A 19,007-nucleotide genomic window follows, 5' to 3' on the forward strand; every position below is an offset into this window, starting at 1 on the left:
GATTGTACAGAATAACAGAACTCAGTCCTGAGAGTAAACACTCCCTTTATGTCTCTATATAATCCCCTGATACACTAATGCACTTATCCCAGTGTCTCACTAGTGCTTGGACACCATCAAGGGAGAACGTTCTCTCAGTACGCCGGAGCCGTGATCTCGACTGTCTGTCTGATTCACGTCTGAAACACTGGCCTCCCAGGAACTATTTTATTGGCCTGAAGTGAGTTCAAGACCGTACGGAAGATGTGGCAATAACCCCCAGCCGAGTTTTTCGCAACATTTCTTAAAATATGAGATGTTATTTAAAACAGAATGTCAGCTGTGACTGAACGAGAGAACTGAAAACATCGTACTGAATTAAAGGAGGGAAAACAGGATACAGCTTCTGTAAAAATTGTAAGTGAGACAATGAGATGATCCTTGGGTATTTAGACACCATCACACAAGAGGAAGGGCTATGTGCCTACGACAGTGTCACACCCGTGCTGATATTCAGTACAACAGTACAACCTCAGGTGTGATATTGCTTTTATACAACATCATTTATTATTGACAGATTATGATGTTTCTTTATTTAAACAGTTATTTTACTCAGATTGTTTTTTTCCTTCTATGTAAAGCACTTTGAATTACCATTGTGTATGAAATGTGCTATACAAATAAACTTGCGCTGCCTAGTGCACTATGTAGGGTGTACAGTCCCTTGTTCCACACACCAAGTAGTGCCCTCGATCAGGGGTTAGAGAGGGATTTGGGATTCAGCCTTGTGTTAGAAGCTAGTTAGCTTTGTAGCTAAGCGTTAGCCGTGAACAGAACGACGCGGACGGTTCAGAGGCGATTCAGAAGGACTTAGAAGTGATGAGTGCAGAGACGGCGTGTTGTTTAAGACGCCATAACGTTATCAGATGTGTGTTCTTACTGAAAGTGCTTCTGTGACTGGGTGTGAATGTGGGTTTAGTCAGACAGCTGCTCTCTCCTCAGTACTGCGGACCGTACAGACCTACTCTCACCCACGCTGAGACACACAGTTAGTGTCATTAACCACTGGACAACACCTGGGACACGCCCACTCATACGTATAGTTACAGTGCTGTTACTGTCTGTTATCAGCACTCATGGAATAACACCTCTCATCCAATCAGATTACTCGCTCAGGACTAACTGTTGTATGTTTAAAAATGATCAGCCTGTGTCTGATCTGAGAACAGGATGAAAGGGACGAGGACGATTTCGTCTGTGTGGAGCTTCAATCACTGCTAAACTGGAGCAAAGAAATGTGCATGTGTGTTCAGCAAAATCACATCCTGGAATTAATTAAAGAACAAATATTAGATATTAAGCAATCAGTCTGTACACCTATAAGATTCCATATTTATTAAAGTAAGAGCTGTAAGACCTGGGTGTATCAGACATTATAATCCTTATTCTTTAATTAACTGTTGTTGTGGATGAGGTGGTGTGTGTGTGTGTGTGTGTGTGTGTGTGTGTCAGACTTTTAATAGTTGCTCCCCTACCGTGCCCCTGAGCACATCGTGTACAGTTACTCACATCCACAGGAAGTTTAGGAATGACATCAGCCTTATCAGCCTCGAACCCCTCATCTCCCCCTGGACCCTCTGCAATCTGCAGAGCCTGATGGGGTGGGGGGGGGAGAGGGGGGGTTTGCACACATGTGAGGAAGGAAGAAAAACACGGAATGTTGTTTTGAATTAGGTAACATGTTAAAGGTTAGCAGGCATCAGACGAATCAGACAAACTAAAACGAAGTGCGCTTGATCCACATGAGACAGTGGACCTGTGAGTCGTACAATCCTGCATCGATCACGTGTTTCATCACTGCATGTAAATGTCATAATAATGAGACAAATATATTAACATTAAGAAAACATAATTGTAAAAACAAAAATGACTTTAGGACATGATGGGGGCGTGAACGGCTTTCCTGGATATTTTACATCACAGTGACAGACCTGTGTGTGTTCATACTCCATACTGAAGAGATGTTGAAGTGGTGTACCATGGAGGGGGGGGGGGGGGGGGGTCTGGTTCACACATGTGTGTTATATTATCCATTGTGTCCAGCTGAAACTCTGCATTATCTGTTTTCCAAATGAGAATTTGAAGTTGGGCCGTGAGCGCTGTCTTCCAGCTGGGCCTAGTGAACAGCCAGGATGAAGTACAGCTCCATTTAGTCTCCAAGTGCTGATATCAGTCTCATACAGAGAGAGAGAGAGAGAGAGAGAGAGAGAGAGACGCTTAGGGGGAAAGAGAAAGGTAAGCCAGAGTGCATCAACATATTTTTTCTGCCAATATCTTGTGATTAGGAAACGTACATGTGTACGAATAAGAGAGGAGAGGAGAGGGGGTTCAGTGTGTATTAGTCTCTAATGGTTTTTATAACAGACTGAATCAGTGCTATTGTGGTTGCTGTTGTTGTGTTATACATAAAACACTTAGGCAGAAGAACACTTGATCCCAAATCATTAAAACAAATCTCTGCACACACCTGCATTCGGCAAACAAAGGATTTAAGAATAGCTGGAGGTGATTCACTAATAAGGGCTGAACTCGTGAGGTCACTTCGAGAGACGCACTGCATCCGTCTACACGAAACAATCAGAGGAAGCTGAAGGAGGAACCTGGAGTTGTACGCATTATGAGACATTTTTACAAGAACACACCACAGTTCCACTTAAAGCGGCGCCGTTAGATCACTTTTACATCACGCCGACTTCTTTTACGTCAAAGATTTGAAACGTTCTGATTTCTTTGTAAGGAAGGGCTGGACGGAGCGAGCAGCGACTCGGGGGTCAGAGCGAGATCGGGAACATGAGACAGGACCAGGGTGATGGTGGTGACCTCCAGTCTGCATTCTGTAAGAACTCAGTGTTCTTTGAAACCAAAGAGGGAAAGTGCTGAAGATGCTGGTTCCCTGACATGTCTTTGACGTTCTCAGGACAATTATCTACCAGAAATCTTTTTTCAGGGTCGCTGCCGATGAAATGGTATAAATCAGATCTAATTAATCAGCAGTTAAATCTTTCCTAAAGATCTGCTGATGTCTGGAGGATAAACGCTGCATCTCCTTCCCTCTTTTCAGGCTTCACTTCCTGACAGCAAGCAGCATGTTCTATAGAAGACAGGAAGTCCGCCTGCTGTTCACGGCTGGTACATAACCCCAGGCCCAGAAGAGCAGTCACACATTCTGTCCTGCCACCAATAGTGCCTCATGAACATCTAAACAGGCCCAGGAGGGGGTCAGGGTCAGTAGGGAGGAGCAGATGTATTATTTGAACTCAGCCCTGCTTCTTTTGTGAGCAGCTCATGGCATGAATGGGAGCGATCAGCCAACCATTACAGTCCATAATGCATTTTCTGCCTCATCCACAAGTCTAGAAGCGTGCCTCCGGTCCCCTTTTGGCCCCTCGCCCGTCCCCATGCACCAGTGAGCCGCCGGTCAGCGCGGGACGAGAGCCAACGTGAGAAAAAAAGCGAGACGACATGTCGGTGGCTTTTCGTGCCACATTTTCTACCCAGTCACACTGTAGAAAAGATTCAGGCTTTATTTCTGTGACCAGTGATTTAATTACAGTTTAAAATTAGTTCAGGGTCACATGATGCATATCTAATGTTTAGATCTTCAGCTCGCTCGCTGTGACCGTGTGCACGTGGGTATGTTTGTATCCTTCACCCTTCTGTGTTTATATTTTGTGCCTCCAGCTTTCCTCTCTGTGGTTCTTACAGGATTAGCATCCACCTTTCGGGGGAAGGTGGGGGGGGGGGGGTGTAGTTGGGGGGGGGGGGCGGGGGTTATTGGGGCAAATTATATAGAAGGATCATTTTACAGGCCGAAGGGAAGAAGGAAAGGAGCCAGACAAATTACTAAATGAGCCAGCCAAGTAGGGAAGTGCTGAATCCTAATTAGCCCAGTCTCCTCCATTCAGTCCAGGTAAGAGGAGAGAGACTGCAGCCAGCACTGAGGAGCACGAAAATCAGGGCATCAGGTTGCTCCAACAGACCCCTGGCCTCCGTTTTGATCACAATCACAATAACAAACATGCAAAAATCCCCCAGGCTCTTAACTGATCGAATCTCTCTTCTCTCCCTGGAAAAAACAAAACAAAACTGATTTTAAAATAAAAAAGGTGTGTACGGTGCAAATTTGAAAACGTTTCAATAAATTTATTTAGAGTGCATGTGTCTAAAATCAGCCACGCAAAACACCTTAAAGGGACACAACCCTCCGAATTATTTTATTAAGTGATTTCATGACAGATCAAAGCATTTCGCAATTAAATCATGGTTAAGAAATTCGTTTCTCGCTGGGTCTGCTGGAAAGACCTGGCATTCTGAGGAGGAATGCTGCTCTTGAAAAGTAGTTACGACTTAATGAGAATTCCACTTGCAGCAGGAAGGAAGGGCTTAGAATGCGTGTCCCTTAGTGAAATGGGCAAATGTTAATTATGATCCTTTTTGCACACATGGAAGGGTCTGGAACAGACTGGGGAGAGAAAGTCCAAACAAAGGGGGATAAAGAAAAAAATGAGATTAAAGGAATGGTGCATTATTCAGTATTTTCTTCCTTGAACCAGCGCTTCTGGCTGAAAGTTTACGTTTATGGGCTTGGCAAACATTTTTTATCCGAAGCAGCAGAACACTTTCCAAGCACATAGCCGAGCCTTTGGGGGTTAAAACCTCTGATCAAGGGCTTAACAGTGGATTTGAACTCGCAACCTTCTGGGTTTTAGCAGAGACCTTCACCTGAACGGTGCCTGGAACATAAAGCTGGATTGATGCTCCGATATCTCCTTGACTTTACATATAAATCATTGGTTTTTTTCCTTGCGATTTGCTGATGATTCCAGTCCAGTATGAACTCCAAACAAACAGATGGAATTAGTTTCCTGGGCCTGTTTTTATTAAACCCTACATGAGTTCTCCAGACATGTATGTCACCATTTACTCGCAATCTCTCTCTCTCTCTCTCTCTCCTCTTGAATGTGAAGGACACCAGGCCTCTAGAGATCCCGTGCCAGTGCGTTCTGCTCCTTTTTTTTCATATTACATCCTGCAGAACTGCTTGAGACAAATGGCTGCCATATGGAGAGAGAAAAAACTCATGGTGCTTTTCCACCATCAAGCCTGCTGCATGATCCGCCTGCTCGGAGCTTCCCCAGGGACAAACCCAGGAGATAACACCTTCCATTCTTCTCTATTTCAAAAAACAACAAAAATTTGGCACAGCAGCTTTTGTTAATAAAGTAAAGATAAGATGCCGTCCATGGCTCTGAAAATAAGTACAAGTTAAATGTAAATGTGTTAGATAATTGGTGTGTTAGGGATTTTTAAAAATGACAGGGGTACCTTCAAATAATAATAAGAAGAAGACTAAAAAGTATTATATTCCAAGTACCAAGAATTACATTTTTGTGTACTTGGAATATAATATTTTAATTTTAAATTCCAACTACCTAAATATTTTGTATAACTGATTTATAATTAAGTTATGCAAGTTAGGTAAAATATTATTACAGCAAAAAGAAAATCCTTAAAGGCAATATACAGTAAAAATGATAGACTGAAAACACACACACACACACACACACACACTTCCTCTCTGGACCTTCTGATGAATACTATCACTTGTGTGGGTTTCGACAGATGCGCTTTGTGCGCTGCCTTATTGATCCACTCAGTCATATCTTCAGGAAACAATTCGGAGCCGATGGCCTCCTGTTTACGAGCACAGAACACTAATCCTGCATTTTGCACTGGCACGGCACGAAGTGCAAAAAAAACCTCACAACCTGCTCCTCTTTCCACACGGACATGCACGCACCCTCAGGGTCCTTCATTTTAATATTTCCTGATATAAAAATGCCTCTCATACAGTATCCTGCCCCAAAGGGAGCAGCTGCACTAGCTAATCCCCCCTGGGGCACCCATTACCCTCCTCCTCCTCCTACCCTCGCTGAATCTCCCCTTCCTTCCTTCCTCCCTCCATCTCTCCTCTAATAGCTCCCTTGTTCCTGCTAGACAAAACTGGCCCTTTGTGGCTGCTCTCAGAGCAACATTAAAAACAGGAATAGGGAAATTTTAAACAGGAGGCTCTTGGCCTACAGGCTGAGGCGTACACTCGGCCTCAGAGGCCTACTTCAGTCTAAGCAGAGAAACAGACCCTTGTTGCTAAGGGGATTAAGGGTTGAGGGATTTCAGGAGGCACTGCAGAGGCGCACAGCCACCCCCGGAGGGAGGGAGAGCTTTCTGTAAGGAGATACCTGCATTATGTATCACCGGGCGGAAATCGGACCTTTCTATTTATATAATGTTACAGGTGACTCGATTGGGTTCCGGCCGAGGTTTAGGACGGCCGTTGCATCAGCTGTTTGGTGGATCGGACCACTGCAGCTGTGTGGAGGTGTAGAGGACGACTCAGGACTCTCGACCCTGTTCCCTTCTCTCAGCGTTAAATAATAGATTTCATGCTTTTTTATGGCCGTGTGCAGTTTGTATATCAGCGATGCCTCGCTGTGCTCCATCAACGACTGGATTTTCAACACAGAGGCTGTATTTAGTGCGTTGCGTCGTGTCAGTTATGAATCTGCAGACCTCCTATTTAGTCGGATTTTAAAACGCAATATGAGAAAAGATTTTTTGAATGCATGTTTTAATCTATTGTAATTTGTTGACTCCTAAACAACCTCTTTCTAAAAAGTTTTTTATTCAGCTACAGACACATCCGTAGTGGTAACATTACATTAACATTCAACATTAAATGTTCATCTATATAATATGTATTTGTGTTAATATAAACTGTTATTGGTGTTTTAACATCTACGTGAAATCATCATTGCAAATTCATGCACAAGAGCCAAAATTCATTCCTTTGACCTGGGTGAGTTAGATTTATATACAGGACACAGTTCTACACACATTTAACTCTTATTAATATACCCTGGGTTTCAGTGCAGAATGAGATAAACACCAGCTTTGGATTTAATCTGGTAAAATATCTCAAAAAGCTTCCCAAACGTTCAGGTTTTTGGCTGAATGTAATAGTTACTGATCGCACTTAGCAAAACTATGGACATAATCTACCTAGACACCGTGTTGGCTGCTGTATCAGACGTCAGCCCATCCGGCATATTACCGTCCGCCGTAAACAAACACGAGTAAACTGTTTTCTCTACGGTTACTTACGATCTTGATTGTTAGGCCATAATCTCTGCTAGACAATTAAGAGAGGAAGTGTGTATCAGCGTTAGGCTTACATGAACTGAAATGCTTCCGCGGTGGAAAATCATTCACTGTCATAAGCAATTATAGAAACTCATATCTGTAAAGCACGGATTTGGCTTATTGTACAGGGTTAATACTTCTGGAGACGTCCTTATATAATGCACACTTTTTTAAAACAATGATCAGATCTCTCATAACAGAATCAAATGTATTAATTAATTTATGACCTCCTTTAAAAGACTTTAGACACAGTGATTGTGTCCCTGATATCTGAACTCACTCAGTTTACATCCTAACACACTTCCAGTACACACTTTATCCTGGACCGGGTCTCAGTGGGTCTGGAGTTTAACGTTGACATGAAGCAGAAATACACCACAGATGGGACACCAGTCTATTACTGAGTCGATTCTCACACACATTCACACCCAAGGTCAAATTATCTTCCACCTACTGATATGTATTTGGGAGGATAGAAGAAATCTGAGAGTGTGAAAGAAACTCATATGACACGCAAAAAACATGCACAGACATAACCTGAGCTCAGGATCGACCCGGGAACTCAGGGGATCTGTGGAGGCGGCGCTACCTGCCGCGGCAGCACACCAACCCCCTGATCTCTTTTTATTTATAACAGATTTCTGATAAGATTTTTAAATTTAAGAGGAACCATCACTTGTGAAAAGGTGAAAACGTTACACCTGAAGAGTCTGAGATGTGTATATTTAATAAAACAACAAGGTAATGGGGAACCCTATGCAGTTCGAATCATGCTGAAGATTTCCTGCTCGTGAGAGCAGCAGCAGGTTGGAAACGGCTTTTCATGAGCAGTATTGAATCACCTTTAAGGCCTTCCTCCCCATCCATCTCTCTCTCTCTCTCTCTCTCACGCTCTTCCTCTCTCCATATGATTCTGAACTTTCCATCGACTCATTCTCTCTGTGTGTGCTTTGAACTTCCAGTTGCTCTTTGAAGGAAAGTCATAAAAAGGTCTTTTATTCAAGCCGGGCTGCTTTGATGGGGATGTCACGTTGTTCGATGCACTGAACCTTCACTGGGAGACGGCCTTGTGCATCGGAGGAGCCAGACGAGCCGGTGGGTTCGGCCCAAACCGACGGGGACTCCCGAGGCAGAGCCTTAGCACTAATCCTTAGGACACATAGTGGCCTCTACACACATGCTAGTCATTGCATGCCTTGTTGTGGTTTAGCGATTTCTTACTCCGCTCTCCTGTTTTCTATTAATGGGCACAGTGTTTCATGGTTATCATATCAGTTTTAATAAGGTTAGTGCATATGCTTTTCACTATGAGGACTGAACAAAGCAGCAGGCCTTCCTCTGTTTTATTGACTTTCTGCTACGACAGACCTGTCTTTTTCTGCTAAAGCTTTTTAACCTCCGTGTACATAAGGACATGACAAGCAACAGTAAATAAAGCACGAAACTAGACACCTCTTGTTCGACAACATGAACAATGCCAGCAAATTAATCCCAGAAAATGTTTTTACATCTACAACAAAGCATATGCAGTGCCTGAGTGCCCCGGGGCATGGCAAAGAAGCCAAGTGCATGCATGCTTTTTCTTTCTTTTCTTTTTTCTTTCTTTTCTTTTTCTTTTTTTTTTACAGAGAGAGGAAGTAAAGTTCAGATTAAAACAAAAATGTAGTGAGTCCCAGGTCAGTTTGGCACAAAGGGGATGCAGGCTAGAGTGGAGCGACGCATGGGAACCTGCACGGAGGGATCTTTCCGGATAGGTTTTCGTTTTCTATGACTGGGTACACAAAGGTGCCTCTTCGGACTTGGCCTCGTGCCAACAGTGCAGCGCCACTGTCCCAGGTGTCGAGTATCGGGGCGCTATTCAGCCCAGGAAGTGTTCCATGTCGCACTGTCCCCAGATCCATCAAAGGGGCTGCTGTGTGCTCGCCATCAACCTCCACAAGGCCTGGTGTTCAGATGATGATTGGTGGGGAAAAAAACGCAGTCTGTTAATTCTTTTCCCAGGACTGTGTGTACCTGAACTGGATTGGGTCAAAGAGAATTTAATGTGAAATAGAGCTTCTGAGGATTGGTGGAGCTTCTATTTCAACCTTCTCTCCCTCTCACATTTACAAAAGGAGTGAGAAGGACACCCATCTGGGATTGGAGCTGAAGAGCACATTGTGGATTTGGAACGTTGTATCGGAAATCTCCAACTTTTTAAAGGCTACCTGTTGGAACAGACATCGTTTCAGTGTTTCATTATACCTTTTTTATTTATTGACGAATGTTGCACAATATCTTACACAATATCTTTCTTCATGTCGTGGTCGTCCTCCTTCTGTACCTAGGATCTGATTTTTAAAAGCAAGCAGATTTGTATCAGTTTCTTTTTCTTTTTTTAATACACCCTGCAACAATACATTACTCCAATCATTTTGGGACAAAATCAACAAGCTGAAGGCAGATTCCCTGCAACGGAAAAGAATTCAATTGAAGCAGAATGCCATGTCAGGGAGAACATCTATCAAACACAGTACTCTGACGGTGTCAGAGCAGAGAGTGAATAAATGCACTGAGGACAAAAGGACACTGGGTGATTTCAGCCCACCTCTATCTCCAATTATCATTGAATGGGGAGAGACAGGGACTTAGCATTAAGGAAGAATGGGGGAAGGGTGTCCGGAGGAGGAGGGGCACTTAGAAAGAGGGAGCCTACATGTTGTTTCAGGTGGCCTAACTCACAGGCCCCCAGCTGGCCCAGGAAGTGGCCCTTGAGGGCAGTATTGGCAGCTCATTAGCCCAGATCAAAGGCCTGCACTTCCTCCTGGGTAAACTTGCTTTATGCTGCACTCTCCACCTAGATCCCCCGGCACTAATCTGATTGATACACAGACAATATGGCCAATTAACAAAATAGGAGTCTCAGAATTAGACAGCTTGGCTCCTGAGCGCACCAGGGAGTTCTTATCAATGCAATAATCATAAACTAAAATTAGCAGACAAATGAGCAAATGGTGAGGATATCAGGATCACATCCACCGAGCATCCTCTGCACTCCTGCTTCCTTTCTTAATTTCCTCTCCATTGACTGACACGCTCAGGCCTTGAGATCATTAATCATTAATGGCAGGCAACGAAATGCCCTGAGTCATGTCCGGAGGCAGACACTCCGTCATCAATAGGAAAATTGCTGTATCGCAGGAAGCGGTCGACTTGGTGGTGATGTACGCCTCTTCCTAACTGTAGCTTATTTTAGGTGTTAGCTTTTCAACAGAGAGTTAGATATCGCTGATCTCAAATGACCCTCAAACAGCAACGCTGATTCAGGGATTGAATTAAACCCCTGCTTGGTGAAAACTCTGGGAATCACTGCTAACAAAGAGCTGTTCTCCCTGTCGCTCCTTTATGACCTTATGGCCCGGCTGCAAAAACACAGGAATAGGAGGACAGGTGGAAGATGAAAATAAAAACTTCCTCGCATTTTTTTTTTTAACAGTAATGAAATAGTAAAAGTGCCATGTGTGTCGTCTCAACAAACACCTGGTCAAGAATGGACTAGTATGACATAATTATTCTTTTAATAAAGGGAAAAGTATTTGAAAAATGATCTTTTAAAATACGGTGTATTTTATGTAGACATGGTAAGACATAATTTCACAATTTAAGCAAAGATGTGCAAAAGATTGAGATCTTTCAGGGTCTTATCGGTGAGGTCACGGCGGAATGTGACGCGCGGTGTGTGGAATGCCCAGAATGCCAGCCGTATGAATGCTGGGTCCACGCCCCAACAACAGGTCATGCTTTATATCTAGTTTGTTCCATGGGTGAGAGTTCAGGGGCATTCCTGTCAGGTCTCTGAATAAAGGTCAGGGGTCAGCATCTCAGCAAGAGCTCAGCTTTCCCTTCAGTGATGCTGATGGCGGTGTCTTCTTCTTCCCACACAAACTCAGAGAACTAGAGATTTGCATTCTCTGGAGACAAATCCCTTCCTGTGGACTTGCTGCTTTAAAGGAGCCACAGGGTGAATGGCACAAGATGTTAGTGCATATTTAAAGAACGTTGTGTCTGCATGTGTGACTGTAGATAAGGTGAAAAGACAATTCTGATGGTTGTACATCGATTCCATTCGCATAATCATTTCTCTGATTATCTTTAAAGTGAATTAAAAAATGCCTAGAGGAGGAAAGATGTCATGCCCAAGCTTGTAAGCACTTAAATGATCATGCTGACAGAAAAGCATTACATGAATCCTTTCACCAGTTTGCCCTGTTAATATGTGTGAGAGCCTGCTGAGGGTGATTTCCATAGTAAAGTGTGACCTGCTGTGTATTGGAGCTGTGAAAAGCGCCCTTATTTCCTCTGTGATAATCGCATTTCCAGTTCGCTCTCATTAGCACTGAATGAAAAGCATCACGTTTAAAGAGTAGCCAAGGGGGCAGTTTGCACCTCGGTATCATCTGTCTAGACTCAGAACTGAAAATTAATGTTCCCTATACAGACTGTGGCTCAAATGAAATGATATATTTGTCACTGTACATGTGGTTATGTTGGGTTGAATATAATCTATTATTCAGACACAGATCCCAGATCCAAAAACAAATATATTTTAATGTGTTTTAGGCAGCAGTTTCCCTCTAAATCTGTTTCTAATGAAGGTCATAACAGGTTAAAAACCAAGTCAGTATTGTGATTGAGTGATTCAGCAGATATTAAATTAACTCCTCTTTTGCTGTTTGTTTGTTTATTGAAAGTGTTTCATAGGAACAACAACAGCAACAACAGGATTAACCAATCAGAGTCGTGCATTCCCTGTGTTTAAGAGAAACAGCAGGTTCTAGCTGTAGGACAGAGACAGATGAGGACACAGCAGGGTTTATTAAATGTTCACACACGTGTTGTATTAATCGCGCGCTCTACGGTTAGACCGTATGTAAATGACATCAGTGTATAGACAGTCCAGGCAGGTCACGTGGTGATAATGGATTCCTGACTATGGCGCAGGAGGGACCGTGAATACGAGGCAAGCGCTTTGTGAATGAATTTCGCCTTAGTCAGGAAGCCGAGCCGCGCGTTGTCATGGAGACGAGCGCGAACGCGGAGGCCGTCAATTACCGCGTGACAGCTTTAGTCCAGGCGCGAGCTGAGCGCTGATCCGCGGGGGCGGGAGGGACGGAGGGGGCGGGGGGGCGCTGGGGTAGGAAGGGGGGCAGTAGGGGCAAGAGAAGGGGCAGGAGCGCGCGCTCAAAGGAAAACTCAGACTCATTTCCTCCGCGCGGTTTCATTACAAATCAACAACATCCGGTCCCTTTGTGTCTCCTCGCGCCCCGCCTGACCGCGCGCGTGCTGCGGATCTTCAGTCTCTCTCATTACACTGTAAAATAACGACCAAACACCCAGCCTGGCCCACGGGCTGAGAAATACACACACACACACACACACACACACACACTGCGCATCGTCACCGACACACCGCACTGCGCGCGTAGGCAAACCAGTGACTCATGGACAGTTGGAATAGATTTGTCAGATCTCTGGTCTCCTGATTTATTCTCATAACACTCATTCGTTTTAATCATTTAGAGAAACACAACCAGAGCGCAGCGTTAATGCAGGTGAAGCACACACACACACACACACACACACACACACACACAGCTGCCTTATTCGTGTAATCCACTCTGACATTGCCCTTGGTGACGAAAAGCTCCCCCTCCGCCATCTCTCTCTCTCTCTCTCTCTCTCTCTCCGTCTCTGTCTCGTCCATTCATGAAACACTCATATGCACGCATGCGCAGTGAAACCCGGAGCTCTCCCATTCATAAAAGTGTAACCCCCACGCATTTGCGTCCGGAGTCGTTATGCCCTCCCATTCACAAAAAAAAAGCCTGAGCCAGAGCATCTGCGCAGTACGTCTCCAAACCCTCCCATTCATAAAAAGCCATCCCCCCCTTATGTAGTTGCAACATCGTGTCAGAAATCCCGAGTCCTCTCTGCGGCGCACACTGCGCTCATGCTGCTCCGGATCTCTAACCTGGGCTTTTGGGGCTTTTTATCATCATCTTCTTCATCTTCTTCATTATTATTATTATTATTATTATTATTTTCTACACGGAACTACTGCTTTAGTGTTGGATTATACTGAGTGACCCGCCAGAGTCACAATGCGCTGCTGCTCAAAACAAGTAAGTCTGTCTATTTCTGTCCAAATCTAAACCATGCGCCATACACTGTCAAATCAGACCTTTTGCTTATCTGGTCCTCGTTTTGTTTCCACTCGTCATTATGTTCTGCTCTTTCATGTAGCCTGATTTTCCCCCAGCGCGGTCAGTGTCGCACTTTGGCAAAAAAAAAAAAAACGACGTCTCTGTACTTGCGCTTCGTGTCAATATTTAACTACAGTATAACCAGGGTCGAAAACACACACACACACACACACAGGCTGAAAACGTGAAAGTTGAACACGACAGCAGCTTAGATTTGCTTTGTGCGTAAACGCTTGGTGTTGGAGTTGAGGAATTGACGCGTCGTGTAGCGCAGCTCCACTGGAGATCTCCACCACAAGAGAGAGAGAGAGAGAGAGAGAGGAAGAGAGAGAGAGAGACACTGTTCTCCTTGTAATCTGCTCTCGGATTTACTTCTGATTAATCCTGATTTTAACTCCGGATTGATTTGTACGCAGAACAAAATGCGAACCTGAAATGTAATTAATTGTTGACCTGTTTTGAAATGTCTAATGTATAATTAATAGAATAATCCATTAATTAATGTATTTATTTATTAATATAATATCAAAACCCTGGCCTGTAATGGAGAAATCCTCCCAGATCTGGTGGCTTTAGTGCGCATGAGATGAAGCGCGGTGGAGGAACCGGATCTCCAGATGCGCGAAGCTCTGGCTTTATTCATCCGAGTGTAAAGCTGCAACAGGTTCCGGATTATTATTACTATTATTATTATTATTATTATTATTATTATTATTATATATTTTTTAGATATCTGGGATTAACAAATCGTCTCTCGTGTGCATGTAGTCCGGATTGTAGACCTATAGAGGCGTTTTGTGGTCCGTTGCGCCCTGGTGATGGAGAGGCAGCGCGTGGGCGGACAGACTGCAGCGGGTTAAAGCTTCCTGCATGTCCGGGGGAAACTGTCTCTGAGTTTCATCTCCGCTTCTATATTTAGATAAACCTTGTCGAGCTTCGACATCGCAGTGCTCGAGCGTGTTGTACTTTTATCCCCTTGGCATCGGCGCGGTCTCAGGCTCCTCTCACCCGGCCCTGGTTGCCATAGTGCCCGAGCTGCAGACCAGCAGGAAGTGCGAATAAAACGCGTCGGTTTTATATTTCTGTTTAAGGTTTATGGTGTGTGATTATACCGAGAGGTCACTCACACACACACACACACATACACACAAGCGCGCGCAGTTTTGATAAGAGTGTTTGCCCTAACCCTAAACCCTCACACATTTCCTCCTCCTTTTTGTTTTTGCTGCTATTGACTAACACTGCTCAGTTAGTGAAATGTAAGAACATACAGAAGGCTGAACATGGACAGTAAAAGCTGGGTGCCGTCCTAATACCATGCTGGTGTCTTCACAGGGCTAGTGGATGCTGAGCTCTTTTTGGTGTATGAGGGACACTACCTACAGATGGAGTCGAGGGTTGCTCACCACATTCCTGGAGTCTCTTCGTCCATGATGGTGCAGCCTTTGCTGGACAGCAGGGTCCCTTATGGTCGGCTCCAGCACCCGTTGACCATCTATCCCATTGACCAGATGAAGTCCTTGCATGTGGAGAACGACTACATCGACAGCCCTGCGGTGGTGTCACAGCAGCCTCCGAGCCACAAGGTGTCCACCAGGGGGCAGGAGGTCCTGCTCGGAGCTCATCACCACCCTCACCTGTCCCGCTGCGAGGCCCCAGATGCCACAACCCATCCCTGGATCTCCTTCAGCGGCCGACCCAGCTCCATCAGCAGTAGCAGTAGCACGTCCTCCGATCAGCGGTTGCTGGAGCATGCGGCACCCACCCCTTTGGTGGACTCTTATTCCAACGGTGGAGGCCACCCCAGGATCCTGGGTACAGAGCAGCCAAAGCTTCCAGCATCCAAACCCCAGCACTCAAAAACAGGGGTGGCCGTGCCGACTGAGAAAAACCACATGCCTTTGTGCGACAAGTGTGGAAAGTGCAGGTGCACGGAGTGTACGCTGCCTCGGACCCTTCCCTCATGTTGGGTGTGCAACCAGGAGTGCTTGTGCTCAGCCCAGAACCTGGTGGACTCAGCCACCTGCATGTGCCTAGTCAAAGGCGTCTTCTACCACTGCACCGAGGACGAGGACGAGGAAGGCTCGTGCGCCGACAAGCCGTGTTCCTGCTCGCACTCAAACTGCTGCGCGCGGTGGTCCTTCATGGCGGCCGTTTCACTCGTCCTGCCATGCCTTATGTGCTATCTGCCTGCCGTGGGTTGTGCCAAGCTCTCACAGAAATGCTACGACAGCCTCAGCCGCCCGGGCTGCAGATGCAAAAGTGCGCAGGCCTGCAAGGTGGCAGAGGTTAAGAGTTGTCCCCTGGAGAAGCAGGCCTCATGATGTCATGTCCAAAAGAAATCAACCAAGAAGGACTTTAAGCGAAAGGTGGCAGGACCTTCTCCAGTTCTTGCGTACTTCCCCCACATAATGGTACTTAAAGGGTTCACGCTTGGTTCTGACCGTAGTAGTGTAATGCCACAGTCCTCAGTCATGATGTAGAGTGATGGGTGCAAGTCTTATTTTTTAAACTACAAAGAGATAAGGCCTATTTTTTCCCATTGGGGTTCTCTCTGTGGGATCAGAGTGTTCTGCTATTTCACCTTCTAGTTAAAACATTTGCCATCAACAGAATGCTGCTGAAATGCCTGTCTTCTCCTTTGGTGATTTTGCCTTTGGGTGGCTTGGAACAGTCAAAGTAAATATCACCTATTCAAGAGCATTCTATACTTTGGCAATCCCTCCCCGGATCTGGCACTGAGAAAAGGTTGCAGTGCATTCCAGGCTGATAACATGTTACAATCAAAATAACTAGACTTTATACCTCCATGGCCACTTATAAGCTTGTTATAGAGCTTTTCCTCCCTTTTTCGAGGTGAGAACAGAAGGCATCATTGTTTCGGTCAAAGGAAGTCAAGTTCCTTTGTTACCTAGTAATGCAATTTACTACTTTGGAAAATAAGCGAGAGCCCAGTATTCACCTCTGCAGAATAGCTCGCTGTCCGTCATCGTACGGACAGGTTCGTGGGGTTTTAATGACAAGTGACTTTCACGTGTATTCCAATGCATGTCACCATACGTGAACTTCCACAATATTTCTTCCAAATATTAGCAGTTTGATTTGTTATAGAAAAGATATCACCTCAGGGAGCACAATTTTCACACATTATGTATAGTATGTAACTACAACGTGTAGTCAGTTTAATAGGAAACTTTAATAGCTACATACAAATGAATACCATTTGATAGAAACATCCATAAGCTATGGGACAAACGGATCAGCAGGAGGGTTCTCCCAAAATAATAAACATTCACTGAGACACCTAAAAAAAAAAAAACAACCTAATGACAAGCACAGCATTATGTACAAATGCATGTAGAATTATTGTAATTGGTGAAATTCTACTAGTTTGCCATGTACCAACCCCCTCCAGGTGTACGCTACTACTCATAGGATTCACCATTATGCAGTTTTGTGGTTTGTCTAGAATTAGGCCTACAAGTAATTTGCCAAAGGAGTTCTAGTTCGTAAAAATTTTTTAGTTTCATGTGGGTGTAGCTGTTTTGTGATCTAACGCGATCCGACAGCAAGGTACGATGTGTCTCGAGTGCTCGGGTTCTCGACCCACCTTTTCATATAAGAAATTCCACCGATGCTCATTTAATGGAATCTTTTAGCATTATATATTCAGATGTTTGTACCCATCTTTGTTGCACAAATCAGAAAAGCAGAAGAAAAATAAATAAAATAAACACTACTGTTCTTAGTCTTGAATGTATAAAGGCTAGGGTTAAGTCTTTGCAATCTAATTCCTGGATAGGTGCCAAAGTAGAGACGAGCGAGGAGGCTTGCATAGTTGCGTAGGTGAAAAGCTGCAAATGTATCATTAATATTCTAGAATTAGAACTATGCAGGATACACGCTCTTGTAAATAGTGTCGAGAAACTAGCCGTCTTAAAGATGCATTTCAAATGTCCTAAAGAATCGCATGGTACAGTTTAATTACAATTCAGTACAAAAGTATATATAGATGAATATTATATTTTTGGGAGGGTTGCGTGTGGGTGGGGGTCAGGATGATGTGGTTGTGCAGTAGAAGGCGAAGGTCTTTCTATTAAAAGCACTTGGTTTTAGAAAAGTGTGCCAGGCAATAAAAATACCTCTGTTTATGCTAACCATGCCTCATTAGCACGAAAGGCATGGCTACGGTTCCTCTGTGCCCCTGAAACTGTAGATTTAATTGAATCCACTGAAGGAATGCTGTTTCAGCGTAACCCGGGTCCATTTGTACGTGATTGTTGTGGGCACAGCCTTTTTGCCTTCATCTTAAAATGGTGAAAAATCTTCTGTGCTTGATTGACATATACAGCTGCTGTGCATGAACTTGTCTGGGAGGGATATGGAGCCCTCTCAAGTAACATTCCATTCCATCTTATTCCAGGATTTTTAGTCTTTACCCCCACTCGGTTCCCAAACACACACACACACATACACACACACAACAATGTTTGCAATGTAATTTGACCTTTATTGAAATGATCTTCCTTTTCATAACAACAAGTAGATGTGTTAAGGATGCTGTGACTATATGTTCTTTTCTTTTAGTTTAATTTTAGGTACACTTTCTTGGCCACTATTTATTTTCAAATGATTATTATTATTTTTTTTATTTTTTTTTTCCAATTAAGCAACCTTCCAAACTGGGCTTATACTCTCTGCATTTCTTTTGCTTTTGCATTCTTACTGTTGATAAAGGAGCAACGTGCTTTTGTTTTGTTTTGTTTTAAACATGGCAAAAAAGGAAAAAAATCTCCCACATATTAAAACAAATGTCCCTTTATAGATATATTTATTTTGAAGTTCTATTTTATATAGTATTTATTTAGATGCCTACTTTTGTGTGTGAATAAAAGCTTATGTCAAAACAGAATGTACAACTGAAATGGAAAAATATATATTGTTAAATATAAAGCGGTGTGGCGTCTTTTCTTCATGCTCCATTACACACACAGATGTTAGCGCAATATAATTATCTTTAAACGCTCCAAGGTTTTTTAAACAGTCCCAGATATGTGATATATTACATTTCCGATCTGTTACGGCTATAGACATAGAGAAAACATCGGGTAATAAAAGCAGCTGCTGCTCAGCAAACTGAATTGTGTTTTTGCAGCTTGAAGTTCTGACCACTAAAACTTTTTGTTCTGATTATAATTACTGCACCGGGACGCTGCGCTTCTCAGTCAGTCTGTAAAAACGGCTTCAGGACTGAGACGAGTGTCTGTTTGTGCTGATCGATATGTGAAGTGCACTCGGTTGAGGACGAAGCCTACGATCCGGGCAGTTAGTGCAGACTTCGCCTCTGTGTTTACGCGGTCACGTTCCTTCCTCTCTGTGCCTGTGTGGTCATGAGCTTCGAGCGCAAACCTAGCATTCTGGTGAGCAATACTATAATCTTAATCATATAAAACATAACTTTGCTACATCTGGATTTTAGGTTTCTCCTAAACATGACTTTTTATTGACTTCAGGATGTGTGTGGAC

The 19,007-nt window shown here is 44.0% G+C and overlaps 1 protein-coding gene across 1 annotated transcript; it reads left to right on the top strand.

Annotated features, from left to right (window-relative positions):
- Positions 1-13,180: 13,180 nt before the first annotated feature.
- Positions 13,181-18,434, top strand: spry4 (sprouty homolog 4 (Drosophila)). Its single transcript, XM_053490853.1, has 2 exons — positions 13,181-13,400; positions 14,817-18,434. The coding sequence occupies exon 2, from the start codon at positions 14,867-14,869 to the stop codon at positions 15,803-15,805; it is 939 nt and encodes a 312-aa protein (XP_053346828.1). The 5' UTR covers positions 13,181-13,400; positions 14,817-14,866; the 3' UTR covers positions 15,806-18,434.
- The last annotated feature ends 573 nt before the right edge of the window (positions 18,435-19,007 follow it).

This window comes from Clarias gariepinus, unplaced genomic scaffold (assembly GCF_024256425.1).
Source record: "Clarias gariepinus isolate MV-2021 ecotype Netherlands unplaced genomic scaffold, CGAR_prim_01v2 scaffold_33, whole genome shotgun sequence".
Classification (NCBI taxonomy): domain Eukaryota; kingdom Metazoa; phylum Chordata; class Actinopteri; order Siluriformes; family Clariidae; genus Clarias; species Clarias gariepinus.